At 44.2% G+C, this 15,744-nt stretch overlaps 1 protein-coding gene across 1 annotated transcript in view; it reads left to right on the top strand.

Annotated features, from left to right (window-relative positions):
- The first annotated feature begins 202 nt into the window (after nt 1-202).
- IGSF22 (immunoglobulin superfamily member 22) overlaps nt 203-15,744 on the top strand; it is a 32,269-nt gene continuing 16,727 nt past the window's right edge. Inside the window, exons 1-10 of the mRNA XM_080998606.1 lie at nt 203-349; nt 593-729; nt 2,150-2,249; nt 4,264-4,303; nt 5,376-5,553; nt 7,899-8,012; nt 9,619-9,781; nt 9,974-10,246; nt 11,178-11,462; nt 12,724-12,848. Coding sequence (XP_080854732.1) covers nt 265-349; nt 593-729; nt 2,150-2,249; nt 4,264-4,303; nt 5,376-5,553; nt 7,899-8,012; nt 9,619-9,781; nt 9,974-10,246; nt 11,178-11,462; nt 12,724-12,848 — 1,500 coding nt within the window. The 5' untranslated portion in view covers nt 203-264. The remainder of the gene's footprint in view (nt 350-592; nt 730-2,149; nt 2,250-4,263; nt 4,304-5,375; nt 5,554-7,898; nt 8,013-9,618; nt 9,782-9,973; nt 10,247-11,177; nt 11,463-12,723; nt 12,849-15,744) is intronic.

Genomic DNA, 15,744 nt, shown 5'->3' with positions numbered 1-15,744 from the left:
GAAAGCAGCATTTCTCTTTAGGAAGACACTAAAATGGCACAAGTCATTATTTTCCATGACTTGCTATGTGGACCCTCAGAGACAAAAATGTGGATTTAATTCTCAAAATACGTTAATGAAATAACTGTCCACATACTATGTTCTTTTGGGAGGGGGAGTTGAAAACTGGGGAACCATTTTATATGAATAATTGTAAGTTTCTGCCTGGCAGAGGAGAGCATTTCAACTAGCAAGAGCTCTTCTTCTTCTGTGGAGTCTTTCAGCATGGTCACCCGCTCCGTCGAGATACCTGCAGGGGAAAGCATCCCAGAATTTGTGGAGAAACCTCATCCACTAACAGCCCCTGAAGGTGAGCAGAAGTAGCATTCATCTGGTCTATAAGCCACTTCACCTTCAAGGCATCACAGGCACCATCCGAAGACACAGAAACCAGAGCTAGCCACACAGAAACTCTGCATGCAGCTCCTCCTCCTCTAGCATTAGTTTGAGGAGCAGCAAATGGAGTGGTTAATTTTGGCACAGAAAAGGTAGGTTGTTGCAAAATAGAATATCACTTGAATTTCACTTGATGCTGCTTCACATTTGCCTACAGGAGACAAAGCTGTATTTCGAGCCAAAGTGAAAGGGAACCCAAAACCCAGTGTCGTCTGGAAAAGAGAAAGTGGGATACCAATCAAAGAAGGATCAAAGATGTTTTACGACAGCATCAATAAGGAATATGTCCTTAAGGTAATAAGAGTTGCTTTGAAAATCCATTTTCTTACTATAACCTACTTCTCTGAAGTGTAGAGAGGGAAGAATCTTCTGGACTTCGATTTCTCTCATATTTTGCTTTTCCAGTCTTCAGTTCCAATCTTTCCATTTCTGCATCAGCTTGCAATTTTTTAAAAGAATGAAAATTTGTATGTATTGTTCACGCACGTTTCCCCAAATATTTCCATTTTGTACACAAAGCTGCATTTTTGCAAACCATTTCCTCCTTATATAATGCATTTTTGCACCGTATCTGCACACTTTCCCCAATATATGCATTTTTGTACTTAGGTTTTGCTGGTGAGCTACATCACAAAATTTAGAGAGGTGCAACTTTTGAAGGTTAGCTGTGTTTTGTTTCACATATTGGCTCAAGAAGTGTGAATTAGGTGGGTTCGCATTAAAAAGTGAACTGAAATGAATTTCTGCTCTACGTCAAGCTGAATGCAGTATTTTTCAACAGCCATATTCAGCATTGCAGTTTGAAATACTCACACTTGTTGGGCCATCAGCTGTGGTAACAGAGAGTCGCATTTATTAAGCTGTTCTTCTATGAAGGAAAAACATGCACAGAGCCTTTGAAATGACTTATTGGCTCATGTGATGTCATTATAGGGAGAGGAAGTCAAAGAGAAGAGCTAAAATCTCTCCAAAGAGCTCTCGTCAGTCTTCTTGCTAGTTCATCCCTGAGAAGTGGCTCCAGACAAGTATGGAGCCAAGGCCAGGAGTGAGAAATCTGTGATTCTCTATATATTGTTGGATTGCAACTCCCATCTGCCTCAGCCAGCATGGCCAATCACCAGAGATGATGGGAGTTACAGTTTGACAACATCTGGAGAACCATGTGTGAGAATAGCCCTTTCTGGAGAAGCCCTATCTTTAGCAAGAGGCAATTGATGCAAATAAGCATCAATTAGGGACGCAGGTGGTGCTGTGGGTAAAACCTCAGTGCCTAGGACTTGCTGATCGCAAGGTCGGCGGTTCGAATCCCCGCAGTGGGGTGAGCTCCCGTCGTTCGGTCCCAGCTCCTGCCCACCTAGCAGTTCGAAAGCACCTCTAAGTGCAAGTAGATAAATAGGTACCGCTTTATAGCGGGAAGGTAAACGGCGTTTCCGTGTGCTGCGCTGGTGCTGGCTCGCCAGATGCCGCTTAGTCACGCTGGCCACATAACCCGGAAGTGTCTCCGGACAGCGCTGGCTCCCGGCTTCTTGAGCGAGATGAGCACTCAACCCTAGAGTCGGACACGACTGGCCCGTACGGGCAGGGGTACCTTTACCTTAAGCATGAAATTGACTCCAGATGCCTCAGTGTTTAAGGAGAGAGTTATGCTGGTTGTGTAAAATCTGCAAGTGCCCCTCACTGCCTGTTTTGTCTGGGTGCCGTGTCTTCTTTGCAGATGGAAAACCTCCATGCAGATGATGCAGACAATTACAAGTGTGTTGTTTCCAATGACCATGCTGACCTCATCTGTACTGTGTCCTTGACTATCAGTGAAAGTAAGTACCAAACACATACCTAATCTGAGTTCATGGGGGGAAAGACACTGCATTACAGGGGGGAAAGAAAGGCCTTTGGAACTTTTACCAAAGTGGAATATGGAATAAGGATATGGAAGCCCTTTGATAAATGTGTAATAAGATATACAGGCGGGTCTCCTAAGCTACACTGTAAACTGGTTCCTTGTTCCTAATTTCTTTATTTATATTTATTACATTTATATACCACCCTATACCTGCAGGTCTGAGAGCGGTACATAGGATACAATAAGAATATAAAACCACAAAATATATTATCAAAATAAAAGCAAAACCAACCCAATAACCTCTGCCACACACATTTTAATAGGGTATAGGATGTCAGTTAACCAAAGGCCTGGTTAAAGAGGAATGTTTTAGCCTGGCACCTAAAGGTGTATAATGAAGGTGCCAGGTGAACCTCCCTGGGGAGAGCATTCCACAGATGGGGAGCCACTGCAGAAAATGCCCGTTCTCGTGTTGCCACCCTCCGGACCTCTCAAGGAAGAGGCACACAAAGGAGGGCCTCAGAAGATGATCTCAGGGAGGGGTAGGTTCCTATGGAAATAATAATAATAATAATAATAATAATAATAATAATAATAATAATTTATTATTTGTACCCCACTCATCTGGCTTCCCCAGCCACTCTGGGCAGCTTCCACAAAGACCAAAAATACACTAACACTAAGATGTCACACATTAAAAACTTCCCTGAACAGGGCTGCCTTAAGATGTCTTCTGAATGTCAAGTAGTTGTTTATCTCTTTGACATCTGATGGGAGGGCGTTCCACAGGGCGGGCACTACTACCGAGACGGCCCTCTGCCTGGTTCCCTGTAGCTTTGCTTCTCACAATGAGGGAACCGCCAGAAGGCCCTCGGCGCTGGACCTTGAGAGGTGGTCCTTAAGGTATTGCAGTCCTGAGCCGTTTAAAGCTTTATAGGTCAAAACCAGCACTTTAAATTAGGCCCAGAAACTAATTGGTAGCCAGTGCAGTCGAACCAGGATGGGTGTAATCAAACTGTATTGACCTGGTGAGCAACCAGGCTGAATTCTGCAGCAGCTGAAATTTCTGAACCATCTTCAGAGGCAGCTCTACGTATAACTCATTGCAGTAATCTAACCTTGAGGTTACCAGAGCATCGACAACAGTAGTTAGGCTATCCCTGCCCAGATAGGAGCGTAGCTGGTCCACCAGCCAAAGCTAGTGGAAGGCACTCCACGCCACTGAGACCACCTGAGCCTCAAGTGACAACAAAGGATCCAGGAGTACCCTGAAGCTATGAACCTGCTCCTTCAGAGGAAGTGTAACCCTATCAAGAACAGGCAATCTCCTACCCGTCTGGTCTAGGAAACCACCCACTAACAGTGCCTCAGTCTTATCTGGATTGAGCTTCAGTTTGTTGGCCCTCATCTAGTCCATTATTGAGGCAAGAAACCAGTCCAGCATTCCCACTGCCTCACCTGCAACTGTAAAGGAGAAATAAAGCTGAGTGTCATCGACATACTACTGACAACATACTCCAAACCTCTGGATAACCCCATCCAACGGTTTCATGTAGATATTAAACAGCATAGGGGTTAGGATCGAGCCCTGCGGAACCCCACATTGAAGGCTCCATGGGGCTGAAAAGCATACCCTAAGCAACACCCTCTGTGAACAACCATCCAAGTACGACTGGAACCACCGCAAAGCTCCAGTTCGGACAGCCGCACCAGAAGGATACCATGGTCGATGGTATCGAAAACTGCTGGGAGGTTGAGGAAAATTAACAGGGACATGTTTCCCTTGTCTCTCGACAGAGGTCATCATACAGGGTGACCAAAGCAGTTTCTGTGCCAAAACCAGGCCTAAACCCCAACTGAAATAGATCTAGAAAATCAGTTTCTTCCAAAAGCACTTGGATCTGGTCCACGACTACTCGCTCCAGAACCTTAACTGTATGCACTAACTCTCTTCTTTTAATTTTCTTTCACTATTTTTGAACCAAAAGGTGAAGAAAAGCTGGATTTCAAAAAAATGTTGAAGAAAAGGTGAGATGGTCTCCCCCCACCCCACCCCCCAATACACCTGTGGTCAGTTTCCAGATCTTTCCCCTGTGTGGGTTACAAAGAGGACCAGTCCAAGGAGTTTTGCTGCCTGAAGCAAAGGGCAAGAAGTTTCCTCCTCCCACTCCTGTTCCATGTACAAAAGCTCAGCAGACTGCTGAATCTTATCTCAACATCCTCCATTGCATCCCAAGGGCAGTGGCCTAGATTTGTGGATGCAGGATAGGCTGCATAGCACATGCACATCCACTCTCTGCCTCAATATTTGCCTCCTGAGGCAGCTATCTCACTTTACCTCATGGTAGGGCTGGCCCTGGTTACAACATCATCGTGGGTTGGTTGGTTGGTTGGTTGCTGGGCTGGTGGCCAAGCAAGAAGCAGTATGAGCACTGCTCTTGCAGGAGTAAAAGGCCATGGCAATGAGAGGCCAGAGCATAGCTGTCCCTGTGGATTGCAAACCATGTAGGGGTCATTTTTTCTGTTTGTTCGCTTTAAACTTTTTATGCCACTTCTCTAACATACTCCTATCTTCCACTGCCTCCCGCAGTTTTTTGACCAAACTGCAGGAGGCAGTGGAAGACAGGAGTGCCTGGCGTTCTCTGGTCCATGGGGTCACAAAGAGTCGGACACGACTAAACAACAACAACAATTATGAGTGGTGCAGGGAGGGAGAAGGAGTCCCAAAGTAGCTGTTCCATTGTCTCTGTCTCAGACCATGGGTGGGGAGTGGCCTGTCAGCCAGAAAACACAGTGAGCAGCCAAATCTGAGCCAAGAAACAATCTGTTACGTTTCCTCAGGGAGCTCAGTGAGGAAGTAGCCCAACCACATAGATCAGAATGTTCTCTGGGAGAAGAAGAAAAACATACCCATGGATAAAGGAAAATAGTTTGGGAAAGATTTGTCTTAAGACCTTCAAGCTGGTTTAACTATCCTGGTTTCCCTCTCAAGAGCCCTGGGATTTATAGTTTTGCAAAGACCCTGATGATTTTCTGTTAGAAGTAGATGAATAAATGCCACATGACTGCCACATGACCTGTTTTGTGTGTGTACACACAGGGGGCCTCCGGCTCAAAAGAAAAAAGAGAAGAGGGTGGTTAATGAGAAAGAAATGCTGGAGATTCTCTCCAAGGTGCCCAAGAAGGACTTTGAGAAGGTCTGCATGGAATATGGCTTCACAGATTTCCGAGGACTTCTTAAAAAGCTGAAGGAGATGAAGAAAAAAGTAGAAGTTGAGGTTAGTGATGCTTTTGGACACTGAAATGACATTCCATCTCTGCCCCAATGTATATCATAAAGAAGTCTTCTGTTTCAATTTGGCTGCAGTTATTTTATTCAGGTGTGTGTTGTCTTATCTATACGTCATGGGGGAAAATAGTGGATGAAAGAAAAGTGGAATTCAGTCTTTGGGCATTAAAAAAAGAAAATAGTAATAATGACAGTGAGTGTGTGTGTGTGTGTGTGTGTTTTAATCCTACCTCTTGAAAAATATTGCCATGATACACTTGTGAGCAAAGTTTGTTGATGCAAAAACAAAAGATTGGGTCCAGTGGTGCCCTTCCATGATCAGAAAAATCTTTGAGTCAGTGAAGTCTTCTGAAAACAGAAGTTGGGATGAGGGTGTCAATCTTGACTTATTTCCACTTCCACCCCACACTGTTCCAGAGGGTGGACCAAACCCCCAGAGCAGATTTCAGAGGGTGGAGTGGGGAAAAAGAGCCAAAAGTACCCTCACAGAACTATGTATCCAGTTTGAAGAGTCCTGTTCCATTTAATGACTAACTACTTTTGGGTGGCATAAGCCTTGGTATATTTGTGATACTTTATGATGCCACAGAACTCTTGGCTCTACTTCCTAAACATGCAAACACAAACCTCCACACTGTTGGTATATGTGAAACTGAAACTAGTAGTCATTCCTTATCTATGCAGTGTAACGTAAACAGTCTAGAACAAGGGTCAGCAAACTTTTTCAGCAGGGGCCGGTCCACTGTCCCTCAGACCTTGTGCAGGGCCGGACTATATTGGGGGGGAGGGAAATGAATGAATTCCTATGCCCCACAAATAATCCAGAGATGCATTTTAAAGCACACATTCTACTCATGTAAAAACACCAGGCAGGTCCCACAAATAACCCAGAGGTGCATTTTAAATAAAAGGACACATTCTACTCATGTAAAAACATGCTGATTTCCGGACCATCCATGGGCCGGATTTATAAGGCGATTGGGCCAGATCCGGCCCCCGGGCCTTAGTTTGCCTACCCATTGTCTAGAATAAAGTGGCTTCAAAGTCAGGAGCATGAGGTAATGTTCATGCGCAGAGGCTGGGAGAAAGATATGTGTTTGTTCATTTTCTGTAGGAATATTCAGGGAGGCAGGAGAGGATATATTGTTTATTAATATCCTTCCTAACTTGTGTTAGCAAGTTCCTTTACTTAGCAGAGTTTACATTCCCCTTTTACAGGCACAGCAGATAGCTGGTTGCAGGCCTGTGTAAGCCTCTCACTATCATACAATTCAGTATTGAATTGTATGTTCCTGGTAAATTCCCTTTTATCCCTCTTAAAAGAATAAAGACACAACAATCTTATTTAAAGTCAGTAAAAGACATTTACTCACATCAGTTCACAGTTGGATCCCTGAAGGCAGACTTAGTTACAAATATGTACATATTGGAGAATAATCCCAGTGACTGCAAGCTAGCAGTCACTGCAGTTCACACAACGAAAGGAAGATGGAAAAGAGAGAGTGTGGCAGCATGCCTTGTCCTTTTGTTACCTGGACAGGTAAGGTCACGCCCACCTCTAGTCACATGCAAAAGGAAGTATGCTCCAGCCCAGGAGGAACAAAGAAGTTTGGACTGGCTGGGCCAAACATCCCCTTGCATTTCCACTCTAGGAAAACAAGGAATGTTGTACTTGACTGCTCTCAGTGGATTACATCCCACATTTTCTCTCTCTGCTCTTCTCCCTGCTGGGAGGGGGAGAACCATATCCAGATGCAAACTGTCCTAGCAGCATGCTAGTGACTGATTTATGGGCTACTGGTGTACAGAACTGTTAAGCTGTAAACCGGCAATAAACCTTACTGCCTGAACCGTGGGTGTGAAATGAGTTTATTGTATCGGTGATTGTCTCCACAAAAGGCTTGACAACACTGTGCTGAGTGGAGTACGCAGAGGAGCATGCTGGACACGTTGTGGGTTGGAAAAGATACAAATATTCAACACACACAAACAAAATGAATAATTGGCCACAACAAGAGAGCATTGTAACGAACAGAATTCAAAGTTGAGTTAAACAGCGGCTAAAGGGTAGAAGCAGAAGGTATCAGCAATCCTATTTACTAATGAAAATTGGACTTTTAAGAAGAATGCTAAAATATTTTTTGTTATCTTTATTTATTAAATTTGTATACTGCCCTATACCTGCAGGTCTCAGGGCAGTTACAGCATAAAAACATAGAATCCATAATAATAATAAAAATAAGGTTAGGGCATAGGAAATCATTTGGAATTGTGATTCATTCTCTTTTTTAAAAAGAAATTATTAAAGATTTTCTTTGGTTAATTTCTATTCAGGCCGTAAAAATTCTGAAGCCTCTGGAGGATGTTTCTGCTAAGGTGGACTCTACAGCAGTATTTGATTGTATTTTAGAACTGAGGGATGCCAATACAAAGAGGACGTGGATCAAGGTAGGGAAACACCTTTCTTTATATTGGCTGAAACAAAGGAAGGCGGTGTGTGAGATTTTCAGAATAATGAATGGAGGGGTATCTGTCATAGGTTTTCCTCTAAAGCTGCCTTTTTGGCTAGCTACTTCTATAAGCCATTTAATTCAATGCAATTCATTTTATATTCCAAGAGAGAAAAGAAGGGTTGTTAATTTAGCCACACTGTAACGTATGCCAAAAGGAAATTGCATACATTTCTTTTCCTAATCCTCATTTACCTACCAATATGCCAGCTATGGCATACTTCCAATAATTTTATAACATCACTATGATGTTCAGTTGAATCCATGCATTCATGAATACATGTTGACTGCTTTGTAGCATTGTTTTCCCATTGTTATGGTTGCAGCCAGTTCTTGAATGTATAGTTATCACTTAATGACTGGCATGTGTACATAAATGTCACAAATAGTAGGCCCCTCCATATATCTTTTTAATTGTGCATTCATGATGATGTGTTCCTATGATACTATTGACACTGTCACATATGATTCCATTATTATTATTATTAGTAGTAGTAGTAGTAGTAGTTTCATTTATATACCGCTTTATATTTTTAAGGGGAAAAAATCTCAAAGCGATTTACAACCAACATTAAAACATCAAATAAAACAATCTAGAATAAAACATAGAATAATATCAAATATAAAGTGCTAAAAAATAGTCCAGTAGCACCTTAAGGTAAAGGTAAAGGGACCCCTGACGGTTTGGTCCAGTCGCAGACGACTCTGGGGTTGTGGCACTCAACTCGCTTTACTGGCTGAGGGAGCCGGCATACAGCTTCCGGTTCATGTGGCCAGCATAACTAAGCTGCTTTCTGGCGAACCCAGAGCAGCGCACGGAAACGCTGTTTACCTTCCTGCCGGAGCAGTACCTATTTATCTACTTGCACTTCGACGTGCTTTCAAACTGCTGGGTTGGCAAGAGCAGGGACCGAGCAACGGGAGTTCACCCCATTGTGGGGATTCAAACCGCCAACCTTCTGAGGGTCAGTGTGGTGTAGTGATTAAGAGCAGTGGACTCGTAATCTGGGGAACCGGGTTTGCATCCCCGTTCCTCCACATGCAGCTGCTGGGTTGACCTTGGGCTAATCACACTTCTTTGAGGTCTCTCAGCCCCACTCACCTCACAGAGTTTTTGTTGTGGGGGAGGAAGGGAAAGGAGATTGTTAGCTGCTTTGAGACTCCTTAGGGTAGCGATAAAGCGGGATATCAAATCCAAACTCCTCTTCTTCTTCTTCTTCTTCTTCTTCTGATTGGCAAGCCCTAGGCTCTGTGGTTTAACCCACAGCGCCACCACCTTAGAGACCAACTAAGTTTGTTCTGGGTATATGCTTTCGTGTGCATGCACATTTCTTCAGATATTCTTCAAATATAAAGTATACATTCAAAGCAACATAATTTATAGGAAACTAATATACTATCTTAAAAAATTCAAAATAAAATATTACCAAAGGACGCCAAGTACAGAACGCACATTTAATATAGTGCCCAACCCATATTTGCATTATGGGTGCATGTAGCTTTTCACTTCATCATTCAAAGCTTTCCATATTTCCTTTTTCCAGGGTAATGAACCTTTGCGTCTTCAGTATTCCCTAGGAAAATACGAAGCAAAGCAGATGGGCACTAAGTATATGCTGTGCATCAGTAATGTGACTGAAGCCGACATGGGCACATACAGTTTTCAGGTGGGAGATAAGCATCTCTCTGCACGATTGAAAGTAATAGGTAAATCTGATCTTTAATTGCATAAGATAAATCATATGCTTATAGTGTGTACAAGTCACAGTAGTCTTTGTTATTTGTGTAGAGTTGCACTGATGAACTCAGGCTGAGAATCTGGCCTGTACTGTGGAGACATCTCTGTGGTTGAGCACACATATAAGCAAACAGTGAAGCCTCATCATGTTTTTTTAACAGATGAACCCCTGAAGTTTTTGGCAGACCTGAAACCTTTGACAGTAACAGAGCGGCAGACTGCTGTGTTTGAGATCCGCCTTTCCAAAAAGGTGCCCAACTTTGCTTGGAAGTTTAATGGGAGAGAGCTGAAGCGTGATGACAAGTATGAGATCATCTCGTCAGAGGATGGCTTAACTCACACACTGAAAATTAAGGATGTCCGTCCAAGTGATGTGGGTGCTGTCACTTTCGAAGCTGGAGATCTCAGTACTAAGGCTGATCTTTCCATTCAGAGTAAGTGATGCTGAAACTGTATGTTAACTATTGCCCAAGGTATCCAATCTAAAAAAAACCCAAAAACTGGAGTCAGTGCCTAAGTTCATCACATTTTTTGATTGCTGCAAAAAATTATTGTGCTTTCCTCTGCTGCCATCGTCTTGGATTCCTATTCTAGTATTATGTCTAAAATACTAAATAGCCTATTGGCTTTACTGATTCATCTTAATTAAATTCAATCTAAAATGTGAAAGCAAGGACTTGAAGGGATTTTTGCTATGGAAAAGAAGAATGTTCTGTTAACAGTCCTGTTTGGTGGTTTGAAGGAAAATGGCCGATGGGGGTAGTGGGGAGGCAAAATCATTTGTACAACCCAGATTTGATTTGTTCTAACATATGATGGAATTGTCACTGTGTTGGCTGGGCTGGTTCCCACATCACTTTAATCCACACTTTAGCTTAACTATAGTTTAAAGGTCAATGTGTAACATGTTGGTGCATGGAACTAAAATCATGGCTGCTTCATTCCCTCACCCCATCCTCCTCCTGTTGCTGCCATGCTGCTGGGGACAAAGCCATGGTCTGGCTTAGTGCTGCATCCAAGCCTGGGCTCATGGTTTGAGTCCCCCAAGCAAAGAGCAAATGGTAAGCCAAGAACAAAGGTCAGTTACAGCTCCTGGTTTGTTTGGAGCCCAGGCTTTGTAAATACCCTACTGTTAGAAATATGGGTATTTTTAAACTGAAATCAGTTTGAGTATTCATCCTCTTTTTTTGGTGAGAATGGTACCTCCACAGAGTACATTCACAAAGTTCCAGGCTTTGGTTATCTCTCCTTTAGCTTACTTAGCCCCCTATCAACACACTGTTGTTGGCCTTGACTTACTGAAATCTGGTTTGCTTCCTGTCGAACTCCATACAGTCCAATTTCTATCTCCTCTTTCCTCTCAAGGAACACCAATTAAGTTCGTCAGAAACTTGAAGAATGTTCGAGTCAAGGAGAAGGGCAAAGCTTGCTTGGAATGTGAGCTGACCACTAAAGATGTAACCTTGAAGTGGCTGAGGAATGGACAGGTGATTGCAAGGACTAACAAGCATACCATGACCCATGAAGGGAAGACGGCAGAGCTGATCATTGATGATTGTCAGTTTGGTGACTCAGGAGACTACATGGTGGTTGCCACGCAAGAAAATGACCCCACAGAGTACTACAGCACCTGTGTCGTTACTGTAGAAGGTAAGGGTGGCCAGAGAGTTTAGTAAAACAAGTTTCAGCAGCACTGTCAGATGGCATCACATGGTTTTTGAACTCAAGCCACACATGACTTCCATGTGATCGGGGTGCAAATCTGCACCTTGTATTTTTCAGTTTGTAGACTTGAATTTAAAATGCTGCTGCACATGAGGAGCCCAAGTTGTCACTCGCTGGATGTTAATAAGGACATGCTGTGCTTTTATCTCTCTTTATAAGCTGTTCTGAATCGGCCTTATTGTAATGTTGCTTTACTCTTTTATTGCAAGTTTGCAACCTGCCCTGAGATCATATGGTGAAGGGAAGGACATAAATTCTCTTGAAGTTAAAATAAAATGAACGGGGAAGTGAGCAACTGTTGAAGAAAACCTGGAGGAGCACTGCTGCAGCAGGGGCTGCTGCTTCTGGCTTTAAAGACCCATGAGAATGGAACTTTGCATCTCTGGGTGTGGAAGCACAGAAGCACACACACTCGGCAGCTTGCAGATTCCAGACAAAAGTTTCCAGGCTGCTCTGATGTGGTGGGGGGTGCAAGTGCCCCTACAACAAGAAGGGGAGAGTGCTGTAGCTCAGCAGTAAAGCAAAGCATCTGCTTTGCATGCAGGAGGTCTCATGCTCAATCCCCAGCATCTCCAGGTAGGGCTGGGAATATCCCCTGCCTGAAACTCTGGAGGGCTGCTGCCAGCCAGTGTAGAGAATACTGGGTTAGATGGACCAAGGGTCCGACTTCGTATTAGGCAGCTTCCTATATTTGTTTGTTCCTAAGGAATAGTTAGGGACGCGGGCGGCGCTGTGGGTTAAACCACTGAGCCTAGGGCTTGCCGATCAGAAGGTCGGCAGTTTGAATCCCCGTGACGGGGTGAGCTCCTGTTGCTCGGTCCCTGCTCCTGCCAACCTAGCAGTTCAAAAGCACATCAAAGTGCAAGTAGATAAATAGGTACCGCTCCGGCGGGAAGGTAAACAGCGTTTCGGTGCGGTGCTCTGGTTCGCCAGAAGCGGCTTAGTCATGCTGGCCACATGACCCGGAAGCTGTACGCCAGCTCCCTCGGCCAGTAAAGCGAGATGAGCGCCGCAACCCCAGAATCGGTCACGACTGGACCTAATGATCAGGGGTCCCTTTACCTTTACCTAAGGAATAGTTAGCTAACAAAATCTGCAACAAGTGTTCTTGCTTATCTTGTTTGGCATTATCTGCTCAGCATTGTTCCCTGCTTGCTGTAACTGAGGGTGTTTCCTCTCCCCTCAGAGAGATTTGCCACAGTAAAGAGTGGCTTATCAGATGTCCAGGCGCCAACAGGGGATCCAGTAGAGCTTTCTGTTGTCCTGAATGATGAGAAGGTGGAAGGCGTTTGGCTGAAGGATGGTAAAGAGGTATGTTTCTATGGTGTAAGCAGAGAGACTTGCACATCTGCCCCTGCACATCTACGCCAGTTAATTGATGTGACCGCTTGTAGAGCCACAGAAGAATTAGCAGCCATTTTCTCATTAACATATCAGTCATAGGAAGCTGGGAGTATGGATGAGACCAAGGAAGCCAATCACAGTGTAATCACTTCAGCATTTTCTCCTTGGACAGTGAACAAACTAAGGCTGGCCTTGCCAGTTGTAGACAATTGTTTTCTGTAGTCCGAACTGTCTTCCCTTCTGATATTTCTCATACAGGGATATTGCATTTTGTCAATAGTAGAAGTGCTATGTTTTGTAAATAAAGTGACTACAGGTGGGATTCAACTACTGAGTCTTGTCAGTGGAAGTCCTGCAGAAGGCGCATTGGGGAGGAGAGGGGGGACTGTTGGAATTCTGCCTGGGTCAGAGGAATGTGCCACAGCGTAGGCACCGGCAGATATTCCTGTCGACCTCCCCGCGTCTTCACTCTGCTGATAAGCAGGCGAGGTCCGGCGATTCTTCTCAGATGTATGAGAGGAACACACCGTTCTTCCTCTCTCCCCTTTGGTGTCCCCAGGGAGGGGAAAGAAGCAGACAGAAAACTATTTACATCATTTATTTCTGCCTCTTACATCAGTACAGAGAATCATGTCTGCACTCAACAACAGCAAGAAGAAAACCCCTCCCAAGTACATCCAGTACGGGTCATATGACACACACACACTGAGCTAACATCCGGTGCTCAGTACAGAATGGACTGCCCCTTTGTTCCCATGGCAACAGTCACAAACATCCTGTCTGGCTTTCCAGCCACAAGCAGCTGGCTGAGCTGCTAGAGCCTTTGCTTGCTGCAGCATTGGTGCTTTATGGTAACATACTCCCCCTAAAGTATCAATGTGTGCTGCGAGCAAAGCGTCATCCAGAGAAGAAAACAAACAGTTGTTATATTTATAACATTCCCCTGTTGTTTCAGTTCCACCCTTGGAACTACCCGCCACTGGTTTAACCAATGTACCTCTCTGGTTGTGTGACTTCGCATTACCTCGGTTAACAACTCTCTGTTGTGCCTTTGTCTCTGACTCAGACACAGCTTCAATCTGTCCTTGGTCGTTTACAATAGCAACATATGCAAGGTTAGCAAACTCCTTTGAATACCTCTTGGGTGGTACACCCTTCGTTGCTCTCTCAGACCTACGTATGAGGTTCTGATCCTCTGTGCTCACTGGTTCAACCTTTGGACTCTGTTGAGAACCAGTAGCAATCAGTGGTTCTTCCTTCACCTGTGAAGGTCTATCCATTGTGTGAGATTTCCTCTCAATGACTGTTACAACTGAACTCTCTGAGCTCTCACTGTCATCATCAGTACTACTGAACTCAATAAGATCAAACTCATCATCATCATCATCATCAGAATCGTTACCTGTGGGAAATGTTTGTACAACTCGCTCTTGCTCTGGAGCACTCTCTAGGAACTTTGTGAGAATCACCTGACCAGATTCAGACAAAATTACTCTGTAGAGACCCTTTTCATATCCCACAAAAATGCCTCTGGCATTCTTTACACCACCTGGAGCTTCTGTTCTCACATGAGACCCGAAAATCTTAAAATAGGCAACAGAAGGTTTTCTATTGAACAGCTTCTCAAAAGGAGAACATCCCAACTCTGTTGAGACTTTTCTCAACCACACATGAAGATAGGACGCTAGCGATTCGGCCCAATATTCATGTGGCAAATGTGAACTCAGCAATTGCGCATTCATCCCCTTTTGCAATTCTTTGTTCACTTTTACACAGACCCCCCTGTTCCACGCTTCGGTCGAAACAGCCACTTTGTGGTCTATCCCTTTTCCATCCAGGAACTTCTGAAACTTCTGTAACAGAAAAACTTGTTTCTCATCTGTGAAAAGACAATCAATGTTAGCATCATGCATATTTTTAACCTTGTCACAAAACTCCTGAAACTTTTCTAAAGTTTCTTGCGGTTTCTCCATCATATAAACCCAAGAATAATTAGTGAAACAATCCACACACAAAAGGTAATACTTTGCACTGCCTCTAGATGGTTCTAGAGGACCAATCACATCAGCATACACCCGCTGAAATGCTCTGTCGACCTTCTTGGTCTTGGTCACCTTCCTGGTGCTCACACTGGTCACACCTGCAAGAGAGATTTCGTTAGAAACAGAAGAATTACATTTCATGTAATCACTTTGATCAAAAGTCAACAAATACAGTCCATCTTTCTCTTTGGCAGTAAGAAACAGTTCTCCATCTTTGTAGATCTTGCAGCTTTTAGCATCATAGGACAGTTTCAGTCCTTTCTTTGCAATCTGCGACACGCTCAGCAGATTAAATCTCAGTTCTGGAACCAGGTAAACATCACTTATAGTCAAGTTCAGACTCTCAAGATACACAGTCCCAATTCCAGTCGCTTCCAACTCCTGACCGTTGGCCTGTTTCACAGTGAAGCTTTGCTTCTTCAACGTCGAAAACAGTCCTCTGTGCGGGCACAAATGTTTTGTACAGCCCGTGTCGATTATGAATGCGTTCCCAACATCTGGCGTGGTTCCTTTCGCCATCATAGCCTTTGCAGGTTTCACCTGGCACTTGGTACGGCTTTTGCCTGACACCTCAGGCTTCGTAGAGCTGCTCTTTGCTCCTCTTGACTGGCGCGGCTTCTTACAGTTTCGCTGTAGATGCCCAGTCTGTCCACAATTGTAGCATCGGACAGCACTCAATGCTACTCCATGCTCTCCAGTAGCATCAGCAGTGGGGGAATTAGAACTCTGTTCTTCCCTCCCCCTGTCTTTTTCTTCCAGTGCAGCAAGTCTGTCGTGTTCATTCAGGACCACAGCACAAACTCTCTCCGCGGTCAGCTGCG

Source organism: Podarcis pityusensis (assembly GCF_964106645.2).
Source record: "Podarcis pityusensis genome assembly, chromosome: 1".
Taxonomy (NCBI): Eukaryota; Metazoa; Chordata; class Lepidosauria; order Squamata; family Lacertidae; genus Podarcis; species Podarcis pityusensis.
This window is presented reverse-complemented; position numbering and strand designations above follow the sequence as displayed.